This window comes from Passer domesticus, chromosome 4 (assembly GCF_036417665.1).
Source record: "Passer domesticus isolate bPasDom1 chromosome 4, bPasDom1.hap1, whole genome shotgun sequence".
Lineage (NCBI taxonomy): Eukaryota > Metazoa > Chordata > Aves > Passeriformes > Passeridae > Passer > Passer domesticus.
Genome location: NC_087477.1, coordinates 57,669,732 through 57,692,923, shown reverse-complemented (window position 1 = coordinate 57,692,923; position 23,192 = coordinate 57,669,732). Strand labels below are relative to the sequence as shown.

General features: G+C 35.3%; 1 protein-coding gene across 10 annotated transcripts in view; it reads left to right on the top strand.

Moving 5' to 3' along the window:
* FIP1L1 (factor interacting with PAPOLA and CPSF1) overlaps positions 1 to 23,192 on the top strand; it is a 36,904-nt gene that overhangs the window by 3,881 nt on the left and 9,831 nt on the right. For 4 of the 10 annotated variants that reach the window (XM_064418160.1, XM_064418158.1, XM_064418165.1 and 1 more), the window contains exons 4-14: positions 2,399 to 2,502; positions 4,768 to 4,829; positions 5,022 to 5,129; positions 6,244 to 6,374; positions 6,653 to 6,721; positions 8,975 to 9,084; positions 13,817 to 13,910; positions 14,899 to 15,052; positions 20,411 to 20,437; positions 20,997 to 21,051; positions 22,078 to 22,133. In XM_064418160.1, the coding sequence (XP_064274230.1) occupies positions 2,399 to 2,502; positions 4,768 to 4,829; positions 5,022 to 5,129; positions 6,244 to 6,374; positions 6,653 to 6,721; positions 8,975 to 9,084; positions 13,817 to 13,910; positions 14,899 to 15,052; positions 20,411 to 20,437; positions 20,997 to 21,051; positions 22,078 to 22,133 (970 nt within the window). The remainder of the gene's footprint in view (positions 1 to 2,398; positions 2,503 to 4,767; positions 4,830 to 5,021; positions 5,130 to 6,243; positions 6,375 to 6,652; positions 6,722 to 8,974; positions 9,085 to 13,816; positions 13,911 to 14,898; positions 15,053 to 20,410; positions 20,438 to 20,996; positions 21,052 to 22,077; positions 22,134 to 23,192) is intronic. The other 6 variants (XM_064418167.1, XM_064418159.1, XM_064418162.1 and 3 more) reach the window with 3 other exon arrangements.

Genomic DNA, 23,192 nt, shown 5'->3' with positions numbered 1-23,192 from the left:
AAGTCCACTTTTAAATTTGCAGAAAATAAATAAATAGTACTCCCAGGTTTTTTGGGGGGACAGAAAGATGGGGCTTGAAGACCTCTCTTTTCTCAGTGACATCCTTTTTCAAATGATGGTTTGTTTTTTCTCAGTGATAAGAAAATAAAGTCCTCAGATCATTTTTCTTCTTTTGGATATGAGAGACAAGCAGGATTTGCAGAGCTATGTGAAAGTGTGAACCAAGAGATGAATTACACATGCCTTTCTGATGCAATGTAACACTTGTTTTGTGTTAATTGTCAATGTTTAATGTGTCTGATAACATCAGGGTTGGTATGATGAAGGAAAGGGCCAAGAAATTAAATTTACAGTTGCTGTGTTGGTTAAAGGATTCAGGTTACTGTGAATGGGAAAAATTTAAGTGTGAGAAGTTCTATGAGAAAATGGTAGTTTTCCTTCAGTGGGACTTTTTGACTTATATACTCTAAGAAATAATTTTAAATTATGTAGAAACCATTACTGAGTGCAAATTTCAAGGACTGGCCTGTTAGTGAAGTACTTTGTTTACAGTAACTCTAACACCTTATTTATGAAAGGCATTACAGTGTACTTAAAATTGGGGAAAAAGTTATTAAAACTTTAAAATTTATTTCAGTTGTTTAAATGAAAAGCTACTTAAAGTGCATCAAATGTGTTTGTATTTCTGGAAATCCTTATAGGCTCCATTTTCTTCTACTTGCATATTTTAATTTTTTTATCATCTATATGTAGCCTGGCATCATTAGGTTATCATTAGAAAATCTCAAAAAAAGTTGAGAACTTAATGGTAAATGGTGTCCATGAATGTTCAGCAGCAGCTTGGAAAAGTGGATGTTGTTCAAGTTGGTTGAATAGGAACAGGTGAATTTTTCTGTGCAGAGGGAACTGGAAAATCATTGCTTTTAAGTGAAGTGGGGTTTGGTTGAAAAGGTACATTGTCCAGCAAAATTTTGTTTCCTGTTTGATGCCTTTTTAGTGGCATCTGTGTGGGTTGCCTGATGAATGATGAATTTGCACTTTCCAGCCATATGGAATTGAAAGACTGTCTTCAGCTGTCATTTACAGAATATCCATACTGATCTAGACTTGCCCCATCTGCCCTACCCCAAGAACAGACTCTTCATCATTATGAAATTATATTAATGTTGTGGAGCGAGGATGAACTGCAGTCCAACATCTTACCTTCTAAGGAGCTGTTGGTTTTTGTTGATTTTTTTATATACAGGGCAACTTAATAGATGATATAGTAGATGAGGGCTGGAACTCAGCTGTGCATTTATAACTCTAGGCTGCTAGGGCAGAATCAGCTTGGCTTCAGTGAGTTCAGCCTCTTGCTGAAGGATTTCAATATATGAATAAGGGTGATTTGGTTTGAAAAGTTCATTTGGATTCCACAAGGTTTTTGGAAGAAGTTCCTCACCAAAGGATTTTTAAAAACTATGCAGTTACAGAATGAGTCCTGTGTGGATAACTGATTTTAGCTGGTTTGTAATAGATAGAAAGCACAGGGTAGAAGTCAAGGTTCTATTTTCACAGTAAAGGAAAGTCATCTCCAGGGAGGATTTCCTGGAATTTTATGTTTAACCTGTGCTGTTTAATGTATTTACTTGGAACAGAGCTAAGTTATGAAATCACAAATTTTCTGATGATACGAAGTTAATCAGGATACTGAGATCAAGGTCTAACTGTGAAAAACTGTCTGGTTAATACATGGTTATTGAATGATGCATAGAAAAAGGAGAGTGATGTTCATTGGGTGGAAAAAAACAGATCTACAGATAAAATGGTCTGAATTACTTAGGAGGGACATGTTCAGTGCTTGTCTGGAGCCTAAAAAGCTCAGTGTATCACCCAGCATACAGTGTGCCCTCCTATCTGATTTTTCAGCCTGTTTGCTGAAATGTCTCAAGTATTTTTTGTAGCTTACTTACGTAAAGAACTAAACAGAACTAAATAGATTTCTCCAGTGTTCATCATCAACTGGAAAAACATTTACTTGAGTTATGCTGAATATATAATTGATGATGGCAAGAAGCTGGTCTTCCATATCTTTTAGTCCTTTCCTGAATGACAAGGTAAGAATAGAGCAAGTGTGTATGAGCTAGATAGGGGGAAGGAGGATATTAGATAGTGGAAACTCTTTAATGCTTGAGAAACTGAAACTAATATTAAAGACACCTCCCTATTTTGATCCAGATGTTTCAGATACTTGTAACCTCCTAAACTTGCTGTTAATGCTACTCAATTCTAATGTCTAGGAAGAGGAGAATTTTCTTCTTTCAAAGATTTCTAGAATGGATGGTTTTGTCTGGATTGTGTTTCCATTGTGAAGGTAAGTGACTGCTTTTTGTCTAAGCAATGACTTTTTCTTTTATAGAAGGTGGCAGAGGCTGAGGATGACAGTGATAGTGATAGTGATGATGACGAAGATGATGTTCAAGTCACCATAGGGGATATTAAGACAGGAGCTCCACAGTTTAGGTAAGTTATTTGCAAACATTAATGGAGAAAAATTTTGAGATTATATTTAATTATGAATGCAGTCTCTTTAATGCTTGTCATTTATTTGCCTTTTTAATATTTGTATTTTTAATTTTTTTATCTTTGCCACATATTTGCCATTTAATATTTTCCAAAAATGTCAGATTGTGTGCACAATTACAGTCAATTAAGAACTTTGTTAGGTCTTTAAGAATGTTTTTAATGATACAGTGGCTTGAAAACAAGTGAAATTAAATCAGTGGAGTACAAGGAAGAGTTCTATATAAGTTTAAATTGTGTTTTTAGATTTTGAGAAATAATTGTATTAAGTTTGTAAAGGAGTGAGTTGTTTATTATTAGGGAATGGCTACGTTATATAGCATTTTTGGGGTCGTTACTGTGACAGTGACATTTTGGTTGCAAAGGGTAGAATGGCAAGAGCATGAGAAGTGTTTGTCCCTCATCCTGTTTGTAGTAGATACAGTTCTAATTAGACCTCTGTAGTTTCAATACCTATTGATGTTCTCAAATACGATTTTAATGTACTTAAGGATGAAGTTGTGAGTCTCTGGAGATTATTTTCCAAGATCATTGTTTAGGTATTTATACTGATCTCACTACTTTTATTGCCCTGTATCCCTTCTCGTCTTGAAAAAGGGCTTTTTTTTTTCTTGAACACTTTTGTACAGTGCTAATTTTACCCAAAATTATGAAATAATATTTTTCATTGCATGGAAATTTTCTGAGGGACATGGTTTGTTTGTTTTTCTTGGCAATCCTAATATTTTTATGGTTATTAAAACCAGAGTTACTAGGGTGCTATTTCTTAATTGAATTATGACAGGTCTGAAGGTAGGTTTGACTCATGTATTACGTGTTTTTAACTTTAGAATGCAGGTGATTTGCTCCTGTTTGAAACATAGTATTTTTAAACTTTCAATATTTCATGTTCTAAAATAATGTGCAAATGAATATGATAGAAAAAGTGCCAATTCTTTCAGTTCTTTATTTTTCTGCTTTCAATAACTTGCAGTATTCTTGTGATCTAGGCAGTGGCTTCAAACTTTATGGTACTAAAGCAAAACTAGATTTATATTCTCAGTGGATTTGCTGATGCTCTTTCAATGTATGCAGGAGACAATGAGCAGGTGATCCTAAATGTAATCAGAGTAGAAAGTTTTATATAGAAATGCCTGTCTTCTGAAAAATCTTATTTTCTGGGCATATTAGACAGACAGTTCACAGAAGGGCAGAAATGTAAAACAAACTGAACATTATTGTACATTTTAACTGCAGTAGAACAAGCCTGTTTTCTAGGATTAAACAGATTTTCATACAGTAGTCAACTGTGGTTTAAAAAACCTGATAGATTTGTTTCACTAAATGATGCACAAATACAGCATGGCAGATCAGAAGGTTAAATGTTTTGTGTCAGATTTATGCTGTTGTAGCACTTGAAAGAAAACTAACACTGCATGGAAGTGGATACTGTAAACTATACCCTGACCTTCCAGTTATATGCAAATCTCATGATGTATATGGGTCACCTGTGAGGATAAGTTACATTACACAGAAATGGTAGGGAGAGCTAGCTCTTAATGTTACAAATGAACAATACTGTAATTCCTAAGGTAGTTAGATCTATTCAGTAGTTAGGTTTCCAAGTGCATTTTTCTGAAGAAAGCTCTCAAGTATTTTAGAAAGTGAAAAATTACATACTTTTCTATTGTTCACAAGGATGGATGGTTACTAGAAGTCCACTGAAACAGCACTTCAGTCATTTTAGAGAAATGCTTGTATTTTCCACTTCTGGATAGATTAAATGGAATGCTTATGAAAAGAGAAAATGATCCATCTAAACCCTTCCTTTTTTTTAAAATTTATTTTGTTTTTACTCTAATCCCCAGACTGTCATCTGTATCCCTAAATGAACTGCATTTTTCCTTTCTCTCTCTTCTTCTGGTTCTGTCCATTCTTGTTTCTATCAAGGTCTTTATCCTTTCAACTCAGGAAGAGTGACTGGGACTTGCTTCACTACTGTTTATTAGTTGGAGAAGTTGCTACTGAGCATAGAAAGGTACTCTCTCTTCCTCCTAGGCTGATCTCTTTACTTTTACAGTTACCAGCTTGGAAAGCTAGAGATTCAGGATGGTGATTGAGCCTGGGTCCAATATGTTTCTGGATCTAGCTATCTCTTATTTTGTGTTTTCTTCTGGTTTAAAAGTTTTCATTGTCTAATTCATTTTTTTTGTTAATTTCTTGAAGTTATGGAGCAGCACCTGTGAATCTCAATATTAAGGCAGGAGGACGAGCTTATGGATCTTCTGGTAAGAAAATTTACACAGTAATATTAGTAAAAAACTGGATATTGTTTTAGATAAGGGAAATAATTGTTTCTTTTAAAACTTCTTGATAAATTTGTCTGGCTTTTAATTTATTTTTTATTATTCTGACTGTAATGCTGCTGATAAAATTCCATTTGGTAGAGACAGAAGGCTCTAACTAACTTTTCTTCACAGGTGCAAAAGTTAAAGGACTGGATCTAGATGCACCCGGGAGTATTAATGGTGTGCCACTTCTGGAAGTAGATTTAGATTCTTTTGAAGATAAACCTTGGAGAAAGCCAGGTAATTTCTGGTATATATTCACTCATACACAGGTGTTCAGTAAGTTATTTTAATAGTGATTCCTGTTGACTCCACGTGGATGTCATCTTACCTATCCCTCAGAGGTACACTACAGCATAATTTGGAGAAAGTAACTATGTTACTTGTTGCCTTCCTGCTGTGCCACAGAGTGCTTGGGCGGGCTGTGTTTGTTAGTATACATCCTCATCACATGGCAGGAGAAAGGGATAGGCCATTTTTTTAATACATGTGTATCCAGACCTCTCCTTGGAAATCTGTGTTTCTGTGGAGATTACTGCCATTGATCTGTGCCATGGAACACAATATAAAGCAAAATGAAAAATAGTTCTGGCAGGTTTTGGCATGAAGAATGGTGAAATGTTACTGCCTGTGCTAGTTTGTGTTCACATAGACATCCATGAGCTTTGAATAAGAAACTGGGACTTGTCGCACAGACTTCCCATGAGTCTCCTCTGTACTGTGTCGTTGGCTGAAGTGATTTGTCCAGACTTTTCTAATTTTACCAGCATTTGTTTGGTTTTTTAGTACCAGTACATCTTACTGTTGCACATACATTTTTAGTGTTTGTACATTGCTATGGTAATACAAATAGTGTCTGCAAAATGGAAAAAAGACAAGCCTTTGATGATTACCTGGTGTTTGAAATGTTAGCTATATTAAATATATTCTATCCATTTCAGTTACAACATTTTTCTCTTACCCTAAAAACACTTCATGGCATCAAATGAAACTGGGAGCCAAAACAAAGTTAGAAGTCAAATACAGAACAAGCACTGAACATAAAGCAGATTTATAGAGCTTATATTTATCTTGTTGTAAAGATATGGCGCATTATAATATCCCATTATATTCTCTACCCTTGGTCTCCACTTCAAGATGCTAGGCAAGTTACTGTTTCTGTCTAAATTTTAATGGTTTTACAATCTTAGCAATGAATACTCTATGTCTGTTGATGAATTGTACATTTCAGTTGTGCTTTTTAGATCAATACCTAATCAGTTTTGATGCTCTGAGTAGAGGTGTATATGTATGTTTAGTGGAGGAAAGATGAACTTTGTAATGTCCTAAAAGACCTATGCTTCTCTGCTTAAAGGGGCTGATCTCTCAGATTATTTTAACTATGGCTTCAATGAAGATACCTGGAAAGCTTACTGTGAAAAACAAAAGAGAATACGAATGGGTCTTGAAATTTTGCCAGTTACCTCAACCACAAATAAAATTACGGTAAATAATACCTTTTTTTTGTATTGTACACGTTTTTGTTCCCTGTAAAGCTGTTTGTGTGTCATAAGCTTGTTCTGCCCAGTTCAGTACATTTGTTAGAGTTTGCACCTGATTCCCTTCCCTGAACCTTGAGTGTTACTGTGTTGCTTCACTGGCAGTTTGTGTGGATAGTGTGACAGACAGCTGTAGCTAGATTGCATCTGTACCTTTATTGAGACTGTGGCCCATCATTTAAGAATTGTGTGGTATCTTAATGGGCAATGTGTTATTTAACTTAGGCTGAAGACAAAGCTATGGAAGTAAGACCAAGTGCAGAGATTCTCGATGGCAGATACCATCTTTTAAAGGTGAATTTTAGTAAAATTTTGTTGGTTGCTCTCATTTTTCTTGGGTATTGCTTCCCATGCCAGCACAGACTGATAGAAGAACAACTGATACGGACGCAGCCATTATTTCATACTCTCATCCTACATCAGTGACTTTTCTGTGTATGTCACAAAATGTGGATTAAAAAGTGTTGCTTTGTTCATCACTCTTCTGCAAGCATGTGATTCAGTGGCCTGGTGAACTAACAAATTTCCCGGTGAAATTAATTTTTCTTGATGTGGTCTTGTGTTGATTTCTTTATTTGTAGTTGTAGTGCGTTCGTTTGTGCAGACTAAAGGATTTGTGCAGATGTGGTGGGGAAGCTTGTGTAGACTATGGCATGTTTGTTTTTCCTGTGGCATTGTAGCTCTTACTACAATGTTTTGTAACAGTTATCCTTGACAGCTCTGATATGAAAATCAATCTTCCGTATTTTTGTGTTGCTGTTCTGGGGTTAGCTAACAATTAATTGAGTTATGTGTAATAATTTTTCCATTCCAAAATGCTGGTTTTCAGAGAATAGAAAGACCTACATGACAGCATTTATCTTAAGGACTGAACTTTTTTTATTTTCTCATTTACTTGTTTGATGCTAAACTTAAAATTATACCATAAAGGTTATTTATTTTACCTATTCTTAATATGTAGTCATTTTTGTTCTTGAACTGTCTTTGAAGTGACTTGGAACGGTTTCTTTCTTCTGTGTACTCCTGTCTGTTGTGGATACAGAACTGTCAGTTGCAGATGGGTGTTTTTCTCTTACATGCTACTTGAGGATACTCAATTACTTTGATTTTATTTTAGCAAGAATGGATCAGAAGGTTTATGGGGCTTTATACCTTTCCCAGTTGTCATTATAATAGTGTTGTGAGACAGTAGAAATAGTGGACAGTAGGAATTACAATTTGCAACTGACTATAATCTCAAACTTTTCTGAAATGTTCTGAAGGAAAAAGGAGAAGTAGTCCAACCCAAAACTTCCCCTATTTCCAGCTAAGTACTGACTGGTGATCAAACAGTACAGGTAATAATGATGTTGTAAGAGTTTGTCATGTTTTAAAAGGAGCTTACAAGTAGTTATTCATTTAATTAACTTTTTTTCCCTCTCTTCTGAAACAGTCTCATGTAATTTCCATTATATTTACATGTAATTTATGTTAATCTCCTGTAACTGGCAAGAATGTCTGTTTAATGAGCATTTTCCAATTGCTCATTAATTTGTAGAAATCTTTTTCTACAAATTTTGTAGAAATTTGACCTTTTCCTCTCGTATTTCTGTATAGGAAAGATTAATTGAATTTTTAAATGAATTTTAACTATTTATGTGCATTTTTGTGGGTTTGGGAAAGACGTGCCCATGTTTAGAAGTGAGGTTCTGCAGAAACATAGTTCACTTGCCTACAAGCTGTGAGATCACAGCTTATACAATGTTATAGCATGAGTGAACTAGCTACATAGAGTGCTGTAGCTGTGTAGCTGTACAGTGGGAGTGAATCACTGAAAATTGAATCACTATATATCTGTCTTTAATACTAACCCATGCAGGTTTTTCTTTCACATGGAGCTGCTGCTGAACTAAAACAATACCTGATGTACTTGCACCAAAGGTTTTGCTTAGCTTTAATAAAAGAAGTGTCTGGAGTTTTGCAGTACTTCGGCAACAGCAGGGTGTTTCTGAAGTATTCAGTCTGAACTAATGAAAAGTCTTTTGCAGTTTGCATAACCCAGACTATGAGATGATGTCCTGCTATGACTCAGAAATTCAGTGGTTACTAGATCTCACGATCAGTGAAGCAGATGAAGAATCCATTCAAGTTTCTTGTCTCATGGTTTACTGGTAGTGGCTAGAAGGCTTTTTAGATATCTCTGTTAAGATTATAATTTTTTTTTAAATAAGTGTCCTTTTAAAAATCAAGATGTAATTACAGGAAGTTCTTCAAGAAGATCTGTTTGCTCTGTTCACATACAAATGAAATGCTTGGAAAATAAATATTTAAGCTGTCTAATCTTCTGTAACAATTCATTCTCTGGTATATTGATTCTTCTATATATCAAACACAGTACTTAAGTAATACATCAATACAAAATACATAATTTTGCTAGCTGTGCAGAGGTGACAGTTTTTGAAATTCTGAATAAAGTTGGACTTACTTTTTGTAATGGCTATGCGTTTGTTGAGTGTTGGAGCTACTGCACTTGTGAGGGTAAACTAATGATGAAACGTTATTTTGAAGGTACAGCAAGGCAGAACTGGAAATTTGGAGAAAGAGTTGGCAGTGCAGTCGACTAAACCTGATTTCACGTCTCCTCCTGCCTTATTCAAATCAGGAATTCCAACAAACAGGTCAGTTAGCTGTAACTCATGACCAGAAAACTCTTTCTACTGTTACTTCTATGTCTTTGAAATTTACGATTTTTGTAGGAGAAAAAAGGAAAATATGTTTCTGTAACAGGTGAAAAATAAGGGTAGAGATAGTCTAATCACATCTAGCATAATCCCACATGAATACTATGCTGCCTTCTTGGCTATTTGGGAAAAAGTGGAAGAAAAGGGGAGAGAAAACAGCAGGACCAAGTAACAAGACAGTTATAAAAATCCAGTTGTTGATTTATGACACTGTGTTTTCTGTGTATAATTAAATTTGCCATCGTAAAATTTCTGGTTAGGGTCCTTATGAGTATTAGGTAACTTATTTTTTCAGTTAAACAAGAAGGAATGTGACAGCTGTGACTTTGACAAGTGGAGGAATTCCTGGAATCTAGTCTCTTTCCTGCAAGGCAGCTTTGGTTTCTCCATATTTGAATATTTTATTATATTTTCTTCGAAATGAGAGAAATTATTTCCTTACTGAGTTCTTTCTCCCAGTGCCAGACTTTAATAAGTTCTGTCTTCTGTATCTAAGCCACTGCTGTTTGATATCTGGCTCTTGGCTTAGGATAAATCCATGCTTCTGCTTTACTTTAGTTATTTAGCAGTCCTCTTTAGAAGTTTTGGTTCTGTGCAAATTAAAAGCCCTTATACTACATCATATTACAAACAATGGTAAGAAAGGTAGAGCAGGCTGTACATTGGACACTTTCCTTGTCAGCCATTAAAGATGAGCAGCTATTACCCATCTTCAGCATCACTGCCTTGACTAATTTAGAGGCACTTCTGTTCAATTATTTCGTCATATAAGAGTCAGTTCAACACCCAAATGTACTTTTTTTTTTTTGCAGGGTGGTGGGGCAGGGGTGGCCAGGAGGGAGTCAATCATACCCTTGCCTGCACTTTTCTTTTACTTCCAGAATATTTCTCTTGGTAGCCTCAATTTTTCTCCAAGCTATCAAGTTATGCTGCTCTGTGTTTAGTAGATTTTAGTTCTGATTTTCTATTTTTCTGTGTCAAAGAAATGAGAAGAGTCTTCCAAACTTTGTGCTAGCCCTGTAGCTATTTTTTAAAATTTTCTTTTCTGAATTGCTTTTAATGTATGATGTTCTTGGAACAGAGTTCTCAAACTGGAATGTGTTGTTCACAGGGTAAAGATTCCAAATCTATATCTAGCATAGGTTTTGTTACAACATTTCAATTCTTTTTCATCTCAGTGATGGACAGAAAAACCTCTAAACTACTTTCAGAAGTAATTAGTGGCCAGCATATTAAAATGTCGTCAAGTTTAAAGTTGTAGAAAAAATGCATTGTGTACATTATGTGGTTGTGTGAAATTTGCAGTTGTGATGACTGTGTCACTTCGTGCCATATCACTTTGACAGTTGTATCACTTATGCATTCCAGCGGGTAGAATAGGTTGTTTTGTATTTATTTAATGTGAATACTGTAATTGTAAGTTTTTACAATGAGCGAACTGACATCTTCCCCTATTTAATACCTGCTCCTATGGATACACTTGCTTAAAATATATTCTGCTGTAAAGAAAGGTATTTCTAACAAATGATCAGAAGAGATTTTGAAAGAAAACTTTGTTTGGAAGTCTGAATAGCTCAATGAGTGAATATATATTAACTGTGTGGATTATTATTATTTTCTGTTTCTAAGTGCCTGTATTACTAACTTCTGTAAAAGCAGACAGTGTTTGTTGGGGTTGGACTAATTTCTTTCTTTAGTTAAAGAGTTTATTTCAGGTAGGCAGAAAATTTTCAGCAATGTAGCTCTTCAGTAATTTAAAATAATTGCCTTCATGCCATGTGGCATTTGCAATAGTCTTGTTGAGAATTTGCTGGAAGCATTTCCAGAGAAATTTCAGGGAAATTAGCCCATCAGTGTAGTGGGCTATTTATTAGCTTTATCTGTGCTTATGGCTTTCTGTAAGTAGATTTTTTATAGAAAATGGATTTCTGATCTTTCATTTCCATGAAAAAATACCAGTTTCAGCCTTGCAAGACTAAATGATGGAAACTCAGGTGTTATTTCGAAAAAGTGAGGTTTTATACAAATAGTTTAATTAGTAAATCTGTTTGTTCTTATTTATATCAGTTATTGGTGAGCTCAGCAAAGTTGAGGCTGTCCTCAAGAGGAGGAAAATAAAACATTAAATACATAAGTGAAACAAGAAAGAAGAAATATTGAAGCATATTATAATTCCATACATGTTAGACTATACTGTAAGTCTACTGAACAAATGTGGTATTCCATAGTTAGTCTGATTCTGAAGAGTCATATGGGGATGTTCCAAAAAGCAGCTTATTTATTTTATCTGTGGCAAGGGTAAGGATTTTTGAAGCTATGAACTTGGAAAATAACTGGGTTTGCCTTCTTTTTTTTTCTTCTTTCTTCTCCCCTCTTTCTCTTTGCTCTATAGAATCTAAGCTCAGCTTGCCAGATGAGATTGAGTTATCTTTCTGAATTAATCTCCATGGAAGTGGTATTCTTAGTGCAAATAGCTCATAAATAACCATTCTCTAATTAGAGTGAGATAACTCAGAGTTGCTGGAATGTTCCTTTCAAGCTACACTTTGTATGAACTCTGCTGTGGGTTCATGTGCATCCCACACGTGTGGATTGCCTTTTTATGTTTCAGAGGATCCATTGGGAATGCATCTGTATCCCAGGTGCCTCGATCACGTAAGGCACAGACCAAGCCCTTCCTTTGCTTTGCTTATGGCACTGAGACAGAATCTGAGTCTTGCCTGCTACTTACCACGACTCTAGATAATATCTAGGGAGTTGTGGAAGTTTCTCCTTGTGTCAGCTTGCTGTGACCTTAGTCTGCTTATGACTTAAGATGTGATTGGAGGTGTCATCTGCTGCTTCATTTGCAACTGAATCTATGCTTTCTCTTGTTCAATTTCAAGCTCTTTTAGTGAAATTCTCAATGAAATGGTTATGGCAATCTTGGAAATAGAGATTTTGTCAAGTTCAAGGTATGATGACAAAATCCATCATTATGAAAAATAATCTGTTGGCAGTTGTTGGGAAGAACAGTGAACATAAAACTGTACAGCATAAAGTATTATCTTATTGAGATTGAGTGAGCACAGGTATATGCTTCAGAATCTAAAAAAATAAGTGAAACTGTTTATTTCAGTAAAATTGATGTCTAGGAACTAACTAATTGGTAGTCTGGGTTTGCTTCATTTGATATTGCAGTGGTGTGTTTGGGCTGCTTCCCAAGCCAGAATTAATATTATTGTAACATGGTTGGGGCATATATTGCTTTAATGCCCCATGCTCTTGCACTGGTGTCACTGTGTGTGTTTTCAGTGCTGATTCTGAGTTGCTGACAGTGTGCAAACAGCACCAGAGAGGAAGAGTCTTAATTCTGCTGTGTGCATCACTCCCAAGTGGAAGCCCTGTAAATCAGTGGGATGAGCCAGGCAGGGACTTTGTGCTGTAGAAGAGTGCCGTCTGTTATACACAAGGACTAAAGCTAGGTAAAATGAGTTTTCTAGGATATGGTTTAGATAATTAAGAGAGGATACAGTGATGGAGGAGAGCAGGTGTCTTAGAACTCTCAAACCAAATGAACTGTGAGTGAAGACTGAGGTGGTGAGAACAGTTGTCTTAACAACTGTTTTATAATATCTATGTTCTCAATTCAGTTACTTAAAGCAAAATAATAAAATCTAGAGTAGCAGTGCTGGAAGGCCACGCAAGACCACTGGGGAAGTTTAGAAAAGCAGGTGTTGATTACTGAAACAATGTACCATCTAGCATGGGGTATTAGAAGACCAGAGAACTTCTTAAACTTCTATTGTCATTGTATAGTGTATAGTCTATAATTGAAGGTATGTTCTCGGACTCTTGTACCATTACACTGGTTTTGTTCATTTTTTTTTATACTCTAAACAGTTGTGCTTAATAAGCTTGCTTTAACATCTAGCAGGAAGCTCTAAACCCAGATATTGAAAAGCTCAGAGGACAGACCTTTGTATCATCCTCAGTGTGAAGTCTGCTACAGAAGTTCAGATTATGTTCGAGAGATCTAAATGTTACTTCATGCTCTAGTGTCTGCTGTGTCTTTTTCAGTTGCATTGGAATCTAGGTATTTGAGCAATTGGAGTCCAAGTTATCAGTCTGGCAGAGCTCTGAGCCTGTAATTCCAATTTACACTTGTTCTCCCTAATATTTACATTTGTGTGGTTAGTAGTACACTAGATGAAAAAAAGACAAGAACTTCTGAAACTAGAAATATTTTTTCTCTTTCTATGGATTTGTTTCTGTGGACATTTCAAGACTTTTTTTTTCAATCTTTTACTGTTATATATCACTGCTTAATATATTCTTTTCTTACTGAAGTTTTGTGATCTTTTTGTTTGTTTGGGTTTTTTTTTTTGAAAAAAAAGCAGAAAATGTTGTCTTTTATGGGGAGGGAAGGAGACTGCTGTAGAGTCAGCTTTTGTCTTTGCTTATCAAAGAAGTCTTTTTTTGCTGCATTGTTTAGTTCTATACTCTTGCATAGTTCAGCAAATGCATCACCTCTAATGTTCTTCAGAAACAGTCTTTTATGTTTTCTACAGAAGAAAGAACTTTTGTCATTTAGAATGAGAGGAGTCCATAAGGCTTTCTTCTCTCACCTTTTCTTTTTCTTCCCTCTTTTCTGATTCTGCTTGTTGATTCTGTTTGTCCTGTGTTGCAGGCGGATATCTGGCACAATAGATGTGATTGGACAGACCATCACTATCAGCAGGGTGGAAGGACGACGGCGTGCTAATGAAAACAGCAACATACAGGTTTTACACTGCACTTTTGCATTCTATTTTTGACTAAAAGATATTTTTGCTTTCCCCATAGCTTCTGACTAAAGCATCATTGTATGTGAATGAGTAGAACTAAGTAACTTCAAGTCCAGAAATAAAGTTTTGGCAGTTACCAAAATATATTAAGATGAAATATTTGATAAATTTCAAAAGAGAAATGTTTTGGTATACCTCCTACTGAAAAGAGATTAGTGATGTTGCAGACTTACAGTCCAGGAGACAGCATTGACTCTGCTAGATCTGCGTGGGATTGTGTTTTGTTTCTGGAGTGAAAAAATAAATATTTGAACTCTGTGTTTGTCCCCTTGTTCCTGTGGACACTAATGCTGGAAGTGAAAGCCCCCTTGTATGCAGTTTGAGAAAAGTGGTCTTTTAAAAATAAGGTGTGAAGGAATAAATAGTTGGTAGTAGCTTGTTTTTAATTATATTGTAGTACTTTATCATAAATTGCAAGATTAGTCTTTGTGGTTTTAGTCTAGACTTTTATTATCCTGAGAAAGCAAGTAAATCTATACAGATGGAATACACTTCTCTCCTGAAGAATCAGAGAGAAGGAGCAGGGGTGCTTGGTACTCTATTTGCATATCCATGCCAGCTTAGTTTGAGGTTAAATAGTGAAAATAGTAAAAGACTGTAGTGCTGGTATTGAAAACACTACCATGTGTTTTTTCATCTGATCTCAGAGTATTTAGGTAATTTATAGTCTTGGGTTGTTTTCATGCTTTTCTTATTGATTTTTAAATACTTTCCATTATGCAAATTTAAGGTGCTCTTAGACCTTTGAAGGTACTGGGCAAATATGGGACACTGAACATAGGTGTATGCAGGTAGAATTTACACCATCTGAATATGGGTCTTTAGATGTGAAGTGATACTTTCCTATTTTAGTAACTGAAGGAAAGAAAACCTGTCTTGTACTCTTTTCACATAGCAATTGTAACTAGAGTTTGATATTTTACAGGTTCTTTCAGAACGCTCTAATCCTGAAGTAGACAGTTTTACCAAGCCACCTCCATTTTTCCCTCCAGGAGCTCCACCTACTCACCTTCCACCACCTCCTTTCCTCCCACCCCCTCCAACTGTCAGTACTGCTCCACCTCTGATTCCCCCACCAGGTAAATATCCTGCACTATATAGGATGTGAATAATGAGAGATTTTTAAACATCAAATTCTTGAGGTGCATTGTGCAGAATTTCAAAATTTCATATTCTGCTTTTTTCTTAAGCATCATATCTGCAAGGCAAACCCAGAAACTTTTGTTTTTACTTTCTCAGTAAGCATAATCCCAAGCTGTAAATGATTACTTAAAGACTTACTGCTGGTTCTTGTGTTCTTGAAAATGTTTGAATTGAGAAGCTGTATTGTGTAATTCAGTAACAGTTAATGTGATTGAGAGGTACGTGTTAACACATTATTTTACAAACTTTGGAACTAAAAGTATGGCTTACTATGACTTTGTGTCACAAGTTGGATTCTCTGATGTCTAAGGCCAAGGCAGCAAGAGAAGTTCTAATTCCCCTTTTCTCTCACAGCATCTATGATTTCCCAAAAGTCTGATAAGTATTGCATATGCTCCATATCCTTTCTTCCAGTTAGAAGTTTTTTTAGTCCCTGATGGTTTTTTCCAGTGTTTTGTGTCTGTGAATCTTAGAGAAATCAAAGCTCTTTGAGAACTCCTCCCATTATTAATCTGTTTTGAAATTTACTGGTATTTACTGAGCATTTATTGAAATTTGGCATATATGGAAATTCACTGGGAGAAATGTCATGGGCATTTGCACAAGTGGTACAGTGACCTGTACTTCTCATTTTAAGACAGTAAGTTCAAAAGGATTTGGCATGAAACTAAGAACTGTCAGTGAGAAATTAAAATAGATGGAGAATCTTTGTGCTGTATTTGAGTAGGAAAGTGAAGCATTTGTCTACAGAAGAGACTGATTTAAGGTGGAGCCTCCTTCCTTATTTTCTCCTGTTCCTTGAATTTTTTGCTTGACTTGTTCTGAAAATCATGCTGAGCAGTTTCTTTGCTATTTTGCTTGCAGAGGAAATACTTTAAAAGTTTCTCTGTTAATATTCTTATGTAGAAACAAGTCACATTATTTGAGTGCAACTATGAGCTTTTATAGGGTTGAAATCCTCATAGAATAAGTTGCTTCTTCAATTGCCCTTCCTAATTTTAAAACTTAACTCATTCTGCCTGGCAAGCTCTGGCTTTCTTCCGTGATGGTCATACACAAAAATCACAACACGCAGAAAACTGAGGAGAAGAGATTTAAAAATTAAATAGTTCTCTGCCCTTTTCTTTCTTTTTTTTTCCCTTTTTTTTAATAAGTATAAAAATAGAGTCTCTGAAGTGAGATTATGGCAGTGCTCTGGTGATTTTGTGATGTTTTCTTCCTGGGGAGGGAGAAGAACAGAAAGGGGATGGATGTGACAATAATGCTTGCTGTGGTTTTAAGCTTCATTTAAACCTTTATGATAAAACAATATGTGTAATGAATTGCAACTTTTTAAAAACTAATTCTTTTAATTGTAATTGGGTTCAGAAAAGGTGTTCTAAGTTGTGTATTATCAAAAACATGAGAACCACCCCCACAGACACCCCAGACATATTTGGTTCAGGGGTGTCGCATACAGGTACTGGAATGTTCTTATGAAACCCCTCACCTATTGAGATTTTAAAGGTGAAGGAAATCCACATATGTTGCAGATCAAGCCAGCAGGTTTGGCTTTAGTCTCATGGTTTACAGGCAGGTTTATGACACAGGCTTGTTCAGAAGGTCTTGTGGAACATCCTTCAGTACTTCAAGTAGATTCGAAAATAATGATTAAGAGCTGTGGATTTACTTTCCTCAGGCCTTTGTTTTAATTGTGCTGTTGCCAGCTCTTTATCATCAAAGCTGTTCCAAAAATAGGTTCTGCCATCCCTCCTTGGTTCATTGGAGGAGGAGTAAAAAAACTACACTTACCCAATATTAAACTGGGACTACTTGCCAGAAAATTTTAGTATTCCAAATATAAAACATCCTCCAAAAGCGCCTTTGAAAAAGGATCTTGCTTTGAAGTTAGGTCTCTTGTACTGTATTCATTCACTCTTGTGATTCCAATCTTTTTTGAGGAACAAGTCTTGGAACAATTCAGAGCACCAAATGTAGGAAATTCTCAAATAGTCCTAGGAGATGACTGACTGTGGCAAAATATGTGCTAGTTTCTGTTTGCTAGGTTTATTGCTATATTGGTGTAATTTTCATCTAAAACAAAGCATGTATGGTTGTTACCAAGGCTTTAAAAGTTTATGTGCTTTGGTTTAAGTCTGTAGTTAAAAATGTGACATGTATTTGTGATTTAAAAGACCAGAAAAGTCTCGGAAATACTGAACTTCTTTTGCATAACTTCGCAATGTATACCAGGGTTTGGTGTGACTGCTCAGGCTCAGCATGCTAAGTGTGTACTTTTTATCTTTTGATACAGAGAATTTGACCTAATTTAGCCTGTGGCAAGAGAACCAAGTTGAGATATATTACATTTCTGAGGGCTGCTACACTGTTCAGCTAATTTACAGTATGTTGTTAAAGTCTGGCTGTGTTGTTCATGTTTGATTCCTTCCTCCACAAGCAGAGCACGTGTGGCATTGCCTTCCTTTAGGAAAAAATATTTGATTTTCTGTAAATACTTGCCAGCCCTGAGCTAGTAGGATGGAATACAATGTTCTGAAGGAAGTTTTGAGCGTGGTAGGTAAAATCATGCACTAATGACATTTGGGTTGCTTCTGACACACAAGTCTGAGTATTTAGGTTTATGCTGGATGTATCTTTATGGCAGCACAATGATGTTGTAGGGACATGACAAACTTGATATTAAGCCACATTCTTGCACTGGTACAATATAGTCTCTTTATTGCAAGAAATGACAAAATATTTCAGTGTCTTTTCTCAGAAGTAGTAATTGGCTGGTGACACTACATATACATATACACTTAGAAGGCAAAGGAGTGAAGAGTTAAGAAATTATTTCTTCTCCATTAACTGAAGCTTATGATTTTTTTTGTCTTGTTTTGTGTCATATTTGTATATTAGTGAGGAAGGTGAGGAAAAATATTTATTTAGATATTTTTAGATTTTTTGTCAATTTGGCACATAGAATCTTTCGTTGTTTGTGATACCAAGTAAATTAGGTTCTGTTTTAAAATTATATAAGCATTAATCATGACTCTTTAAAAGTTCTTAAAGGTTTTTGTCAGAAGGTATGCTTATGGGTTTTCTTGTGTAGCACCCTACATTAACCAATTCATTAAAATTATTTGGACATTTGGTCTTTAGATATTAGTTCTATTCAGTCTGTCTTAATTTTGTTTGTATAGTTGTTAAGTGAAATTTTTCATTTGTCTTTTGTGGTAATATTTTTGCTTTTAATTCTTCACAAGATAACATTCTTGTAAATCAGGAATATATAAGTTGTTTAATACAAAATTTTTCTTTTTTGTGAAGAGGAGTTAGCTGATGGATTTCCAGGCAGTTCTCTGGATAGTGCTGAGTGCCATTTGCAGTGTTAACAATGTACTGGTTTTAGTGCAGCAACTGAAATCTTTTTTAGTATAAGGTGGAGCTAATAAATCACCATAATGCTTAACATTTATTTATTATATATACTTTTTTCCTATGTTTTAGGCTCATGAAGGATCTATTAATGAGAACAATTAACCATAAAAAGATTAATAGTAAACACTTTGGCTGTGCAACAATTTGAGTTCTTAATCTTGATTTTCTTTCAGGAATTTTCATCAGGAGTGTTTGGTCTTTTAAATGTTACACTGTCAAAAATGTTATGGTGTGGTGCCCAGTGTTCTTAACAACTGTAGAGCACATTGGAAAGCGTGTGTGCTGGTGGAGAGAAAATGGCTCATGCAGTTCAGAAATTTGGCTGTTGGAGTTCACTGGCTCCTGATTTGCATTTTGGCTAAGAGATCAGATTTTAAATCTTTCAGATTGGACAGAAACCTCTATTATATTTCACCATGTGTTTAATCCTATAGGATTAATGCTGTTAGGAATTAATGTCAGAGAAATTGCCAACAATTAGTGAACTTTGATATTGATCTCTGTTTCTCTGCTTGCATATTCCTTCATTCTGTCCTTCTATCAAGGCAGTCTGGGAGCAGTTGGAATTTCTAGACATTATAAATACGTAGATTTAGTAAAAATGTTGCTGCCATACAATAATCTTTTAATTTTAATGTTGAACTAATGGGATATATGTAAATTTTGTCATGCAGTGGCCAGTACTGTTCTGTGTGAATGTTTATGCAATTATGTCAGTACTGATGAAAGCACTTGCCAGAGTTTTCTGTTCTCTCCCTCCCCAAAGCTTTGCCATGAGCTGTCAAATTGAACATACATACTTTTTAATGGAAGCAGAATTGTTGATAGCTGAAAGTGCTTTATACCTGGTGAAGTAGTCTATTTCCTGCCAGTATTGTTTTAGCCCAGTTTATTATATAGCAGTGTTATGTGTTCAGTTCAGGTAAAGCTAGTTCTTTGCAAAGCATGGGAAGATAGGAACCTTTGAAGTGTACAAATTATTTTTACCTTGTAATCGTTCCTTTCATAATCAGTAAGATAGATGTATATTTTGATGCAGTACATTTTGTTAGGTTAGCTAATTTAGTTGGGAACAATTTTCTCAGTTTTTAGTCAGATTCATAACAGGTTAGCTAGATCTGAAAATGAGGTTAGAGTAATTATTGCACATGTTTCTGTTAAAGGCTGCTCCTTTCTCAGACAGTTACAAGAAAATAGAGAAAAAACCCAATTTTTTTCCCTCCACGTAGCAAATGAATGATGAACTGCAGTGTCATAGCATTGACTCAGACATCTGTATTCCTTACTGCTGCCTGAATTCTTTGTTCATGCGGACCTACTGTTTCCTGTGCCAAGCTATTGAAGGTCAGAGGCCAATTGCATTTCCTTCCATGGAATGTAAAATAAAGCAAATGTAGTCTATGGGATGTTGCTTTCCTTCTGTATACTAAGCATTTTAGAATTATGAATTTAATCCTAACCTTGAGACCCAGAGTCACTCTTCACTGTTTTTGCCTCTAAATAAATAAGATCTTAAAGAGTAGGAATTTAAATCAAAAGCTAGATTTCACAAGGCTTATATAAAATTTTAACAATCAGTATAATGTGACATTTTGACCTGAGGACCCAGAGTCACTCTTGAGACCCAGAGTCACTCTTCACTGGTTTTGCCTCTAAATAAATAAGACCTTAAAGAGTAGGAATTTAAATCAAAAGCTAGATTTCACAAGGCTTGTATAAAATTTTAACAATCAGTATTAATGTGACATCTTGACCTGAGGACACAGAAAATATGTTGTCATTCTTCTTGATCATGTATGTAGTGAAAACTCAATCTGGTTTTAGATCTACAGATAAGAAACTATTACTGTAACTGATATTTGTTGTCTTTTTAGGTATACCAATAACAGTGCCACCACCAGGTAAATTTGCTTAGATTTTATTTCCACATTTGGTTAAGAGATGAAAACTTAACTGATGTGCAACTTACCAACTTCTTTCAATTTTATAGATAAAGGGTTATGTGTGCTAAGCTATATGTGTATATGTAGGCTCAGTTATTTTGATGCTGGGCAGAAGAGAAATTGTATGAAAATGCTGTTGACTATTGGATATAATCAGCCAGTTTTCTAGATGTATATTTCCTTCTTTAAAATATTTTTTTTCTCAGCTATGCAGTAGATAGTTTTGATTGTTGTTTATTGAGTGTTGTTAGAATTTGTCCATGTTTTTATATCATCGTATTTTTAAGAAAGATAAAGTTTTAATTTGAAGCACTGATAATATAAGTTTCATGTTTTGCCTTTGTCAAGCTGAAAAGTAGTTCTTAGTCTTGCAAAATAAAACCCATTTACGTGGAAACAATTTTTCATTTTTCTCTCTGGGATTTGTTTGCCATGGTATGCTTAGCCTAGTTCTTTTATGTGTTTATGGGTGATAGATTTTTACTTTCTCCCCTCCTTACCCAATTTATTGTTACAGGTTTTCCACCACCACCTGGCGGTCCTCCACCTTCCCTCATACCCACAATAGACAGGTGATTATCTATTTCAAATCTTACTGAGCAATCTATCAGTATTCTGTAAATGAAATAAATGAATAATACTCTTACATTGCCCATTATTTTATGGATCTACATCTGGCAAAGGGGAGACAGCTTCAGATGTTTACAGTAATTTTACAGAAATGTTACTAGTCTCAGCTCTCAGTGTATTCTTTGAGTAGGTTACTTGGCCACTTACTAGTTTAGTCATGACACAGTATCATAATATGAAATTAGTTACAGTTTTGATAGTAAATCAATGCCAAGACCTAAGGGAATGATATTAAAGTATTCCTTAGTACTCTGAAGGCTTATCTATGTGATCTGTGTACTTTTCAGCTGTCATATCCTTTTTTATAGATGTACATAAAAATTTGAGCACAGATTCAGACCCTCATAAACTATAAGAAATGCCAGAGTTCCACAGAATCCAAATTTGTATTTATATTCTGTTCTAAGTCTTCAGTTGTAACAGGCCTAACCTGTTAGGCTAGGAATTTTTCAGTACCATTTATATGTATACCCATACATATATTTGTATATCTAGATATAAATATATAAAAGGAGGAAAAAGTTTGGCTAGTGCAGTCCTTGAAAAATATTTGTATTTTGCTGGAGGCCAAAACCAGGTCATATACAAAACTCAATTAAGATGGTACAAGCCTCTTGTCAGTGCTCTGGATCTCACTGAAGGAAGATGCACACATCTGTTCCTTTGAAGTTGAAAATTCTGTTAAAATACATGAGATGGGAAGATGATGGAAAATCTGAGAAAATCTTAATATTATTTAATTGAGAAAAAATCCTAACTTAATAAATTTACTTAAATGCACATATGATGTACTACTTTGTACTGACAGTTGCTGTGAATAAGTGCTGCTTCTCATTCTATATATTGTATATAATATATATATTATAAACATGTAGCTGTTTATTGAAGGAGGTAGCTTTGTTGCTAAAGCTGAGTTTTAAGGTGTATCTTCAACATGCTGACACTGGTTTTGCATGTGTGTTCCACAGTGGACATTCTTCTGGCTATGATGGTCGTCCTGTCCGTGCATTTTCCTACGGCAGTGGTAAGTAAGCAAGCTTGCTGGCTTTGGGAATTTTGACCAGTGTGATACCAAATTGTTTGATACATTTAGGAAGATTTTAGCTAGAAGACTAAACAAGTCTTGTCAGTATTTCATTATGAAAGCTTATTGCTGACCATTGTAAATAGCTACATGCTGTAGCAAATTTAACTACTATTGGTAAATACTATTGTTTTGCTTATTAATTTATATACCGGATATCTTTTCCTGCTGCTTTTGCAGAACTGTGATTTTGAAGCATTATATACCATAATATGAGCTGCAAGTCAGGGAGAATTTTTCAAGGATTTCAGAGCAGGAAAACAAGTACTGTTGACATATCATCAGAATTTTAATTACTAAGGCAGTCATTCAGAAATCCTGATGATGTACCTCTCCTTTGAAAAACCATTTGTCTAAGACCTTCAGCTATACTATTGCAAAGTCTGTCTTTTTTTTTCTTTCTTTTTTTTTTTAATTACTGTTATGGGGGAAAAATGCTGGAAAACTTGACTTTATGGTTTTTTTAGTGAAAGTGAAATAAGAGTGAACTAAACTAAAAGCTTCATCATGTGCCACCAAATAGTGATCCACAGATTATATGCTGAGTTTAGAACTGTTACCTAGCTTCTTGACCCAAAGGAGAAAATAAGAAGATAAAGTACATAGAATTATAAAATGATTTGGCTTGGAAGGAATCATCAAAAATTATCTATTTCAAGCCTCCCTGCCATGGGCAAGAATACCTTTCACTGGATGAGTTGGCTCAAAGTCCTGTCCAACCTGGCCTTGAACACTTATAATGGTGGGGCATCCCCACTTCTCTGGGCAACCTGTGTCCCACCACCATCATCATGAAGAATTTCTCTTATGTCCAATCTCAACCTACCATTTCTCAGAGTAAAACCTTAGACCCTTGTCCTGTCACTACAGGCCCTGGTAAAAGGTGTCTCTCCATCTTTCTTTCTTATAAGTCCCTTTGCAGTATTGAAAAGCCACAATAAGGTGTGCCTAGAGCCTTCTCTCCTCCAGGATGAGCAGCCTGAACAACATAGGAGAGAT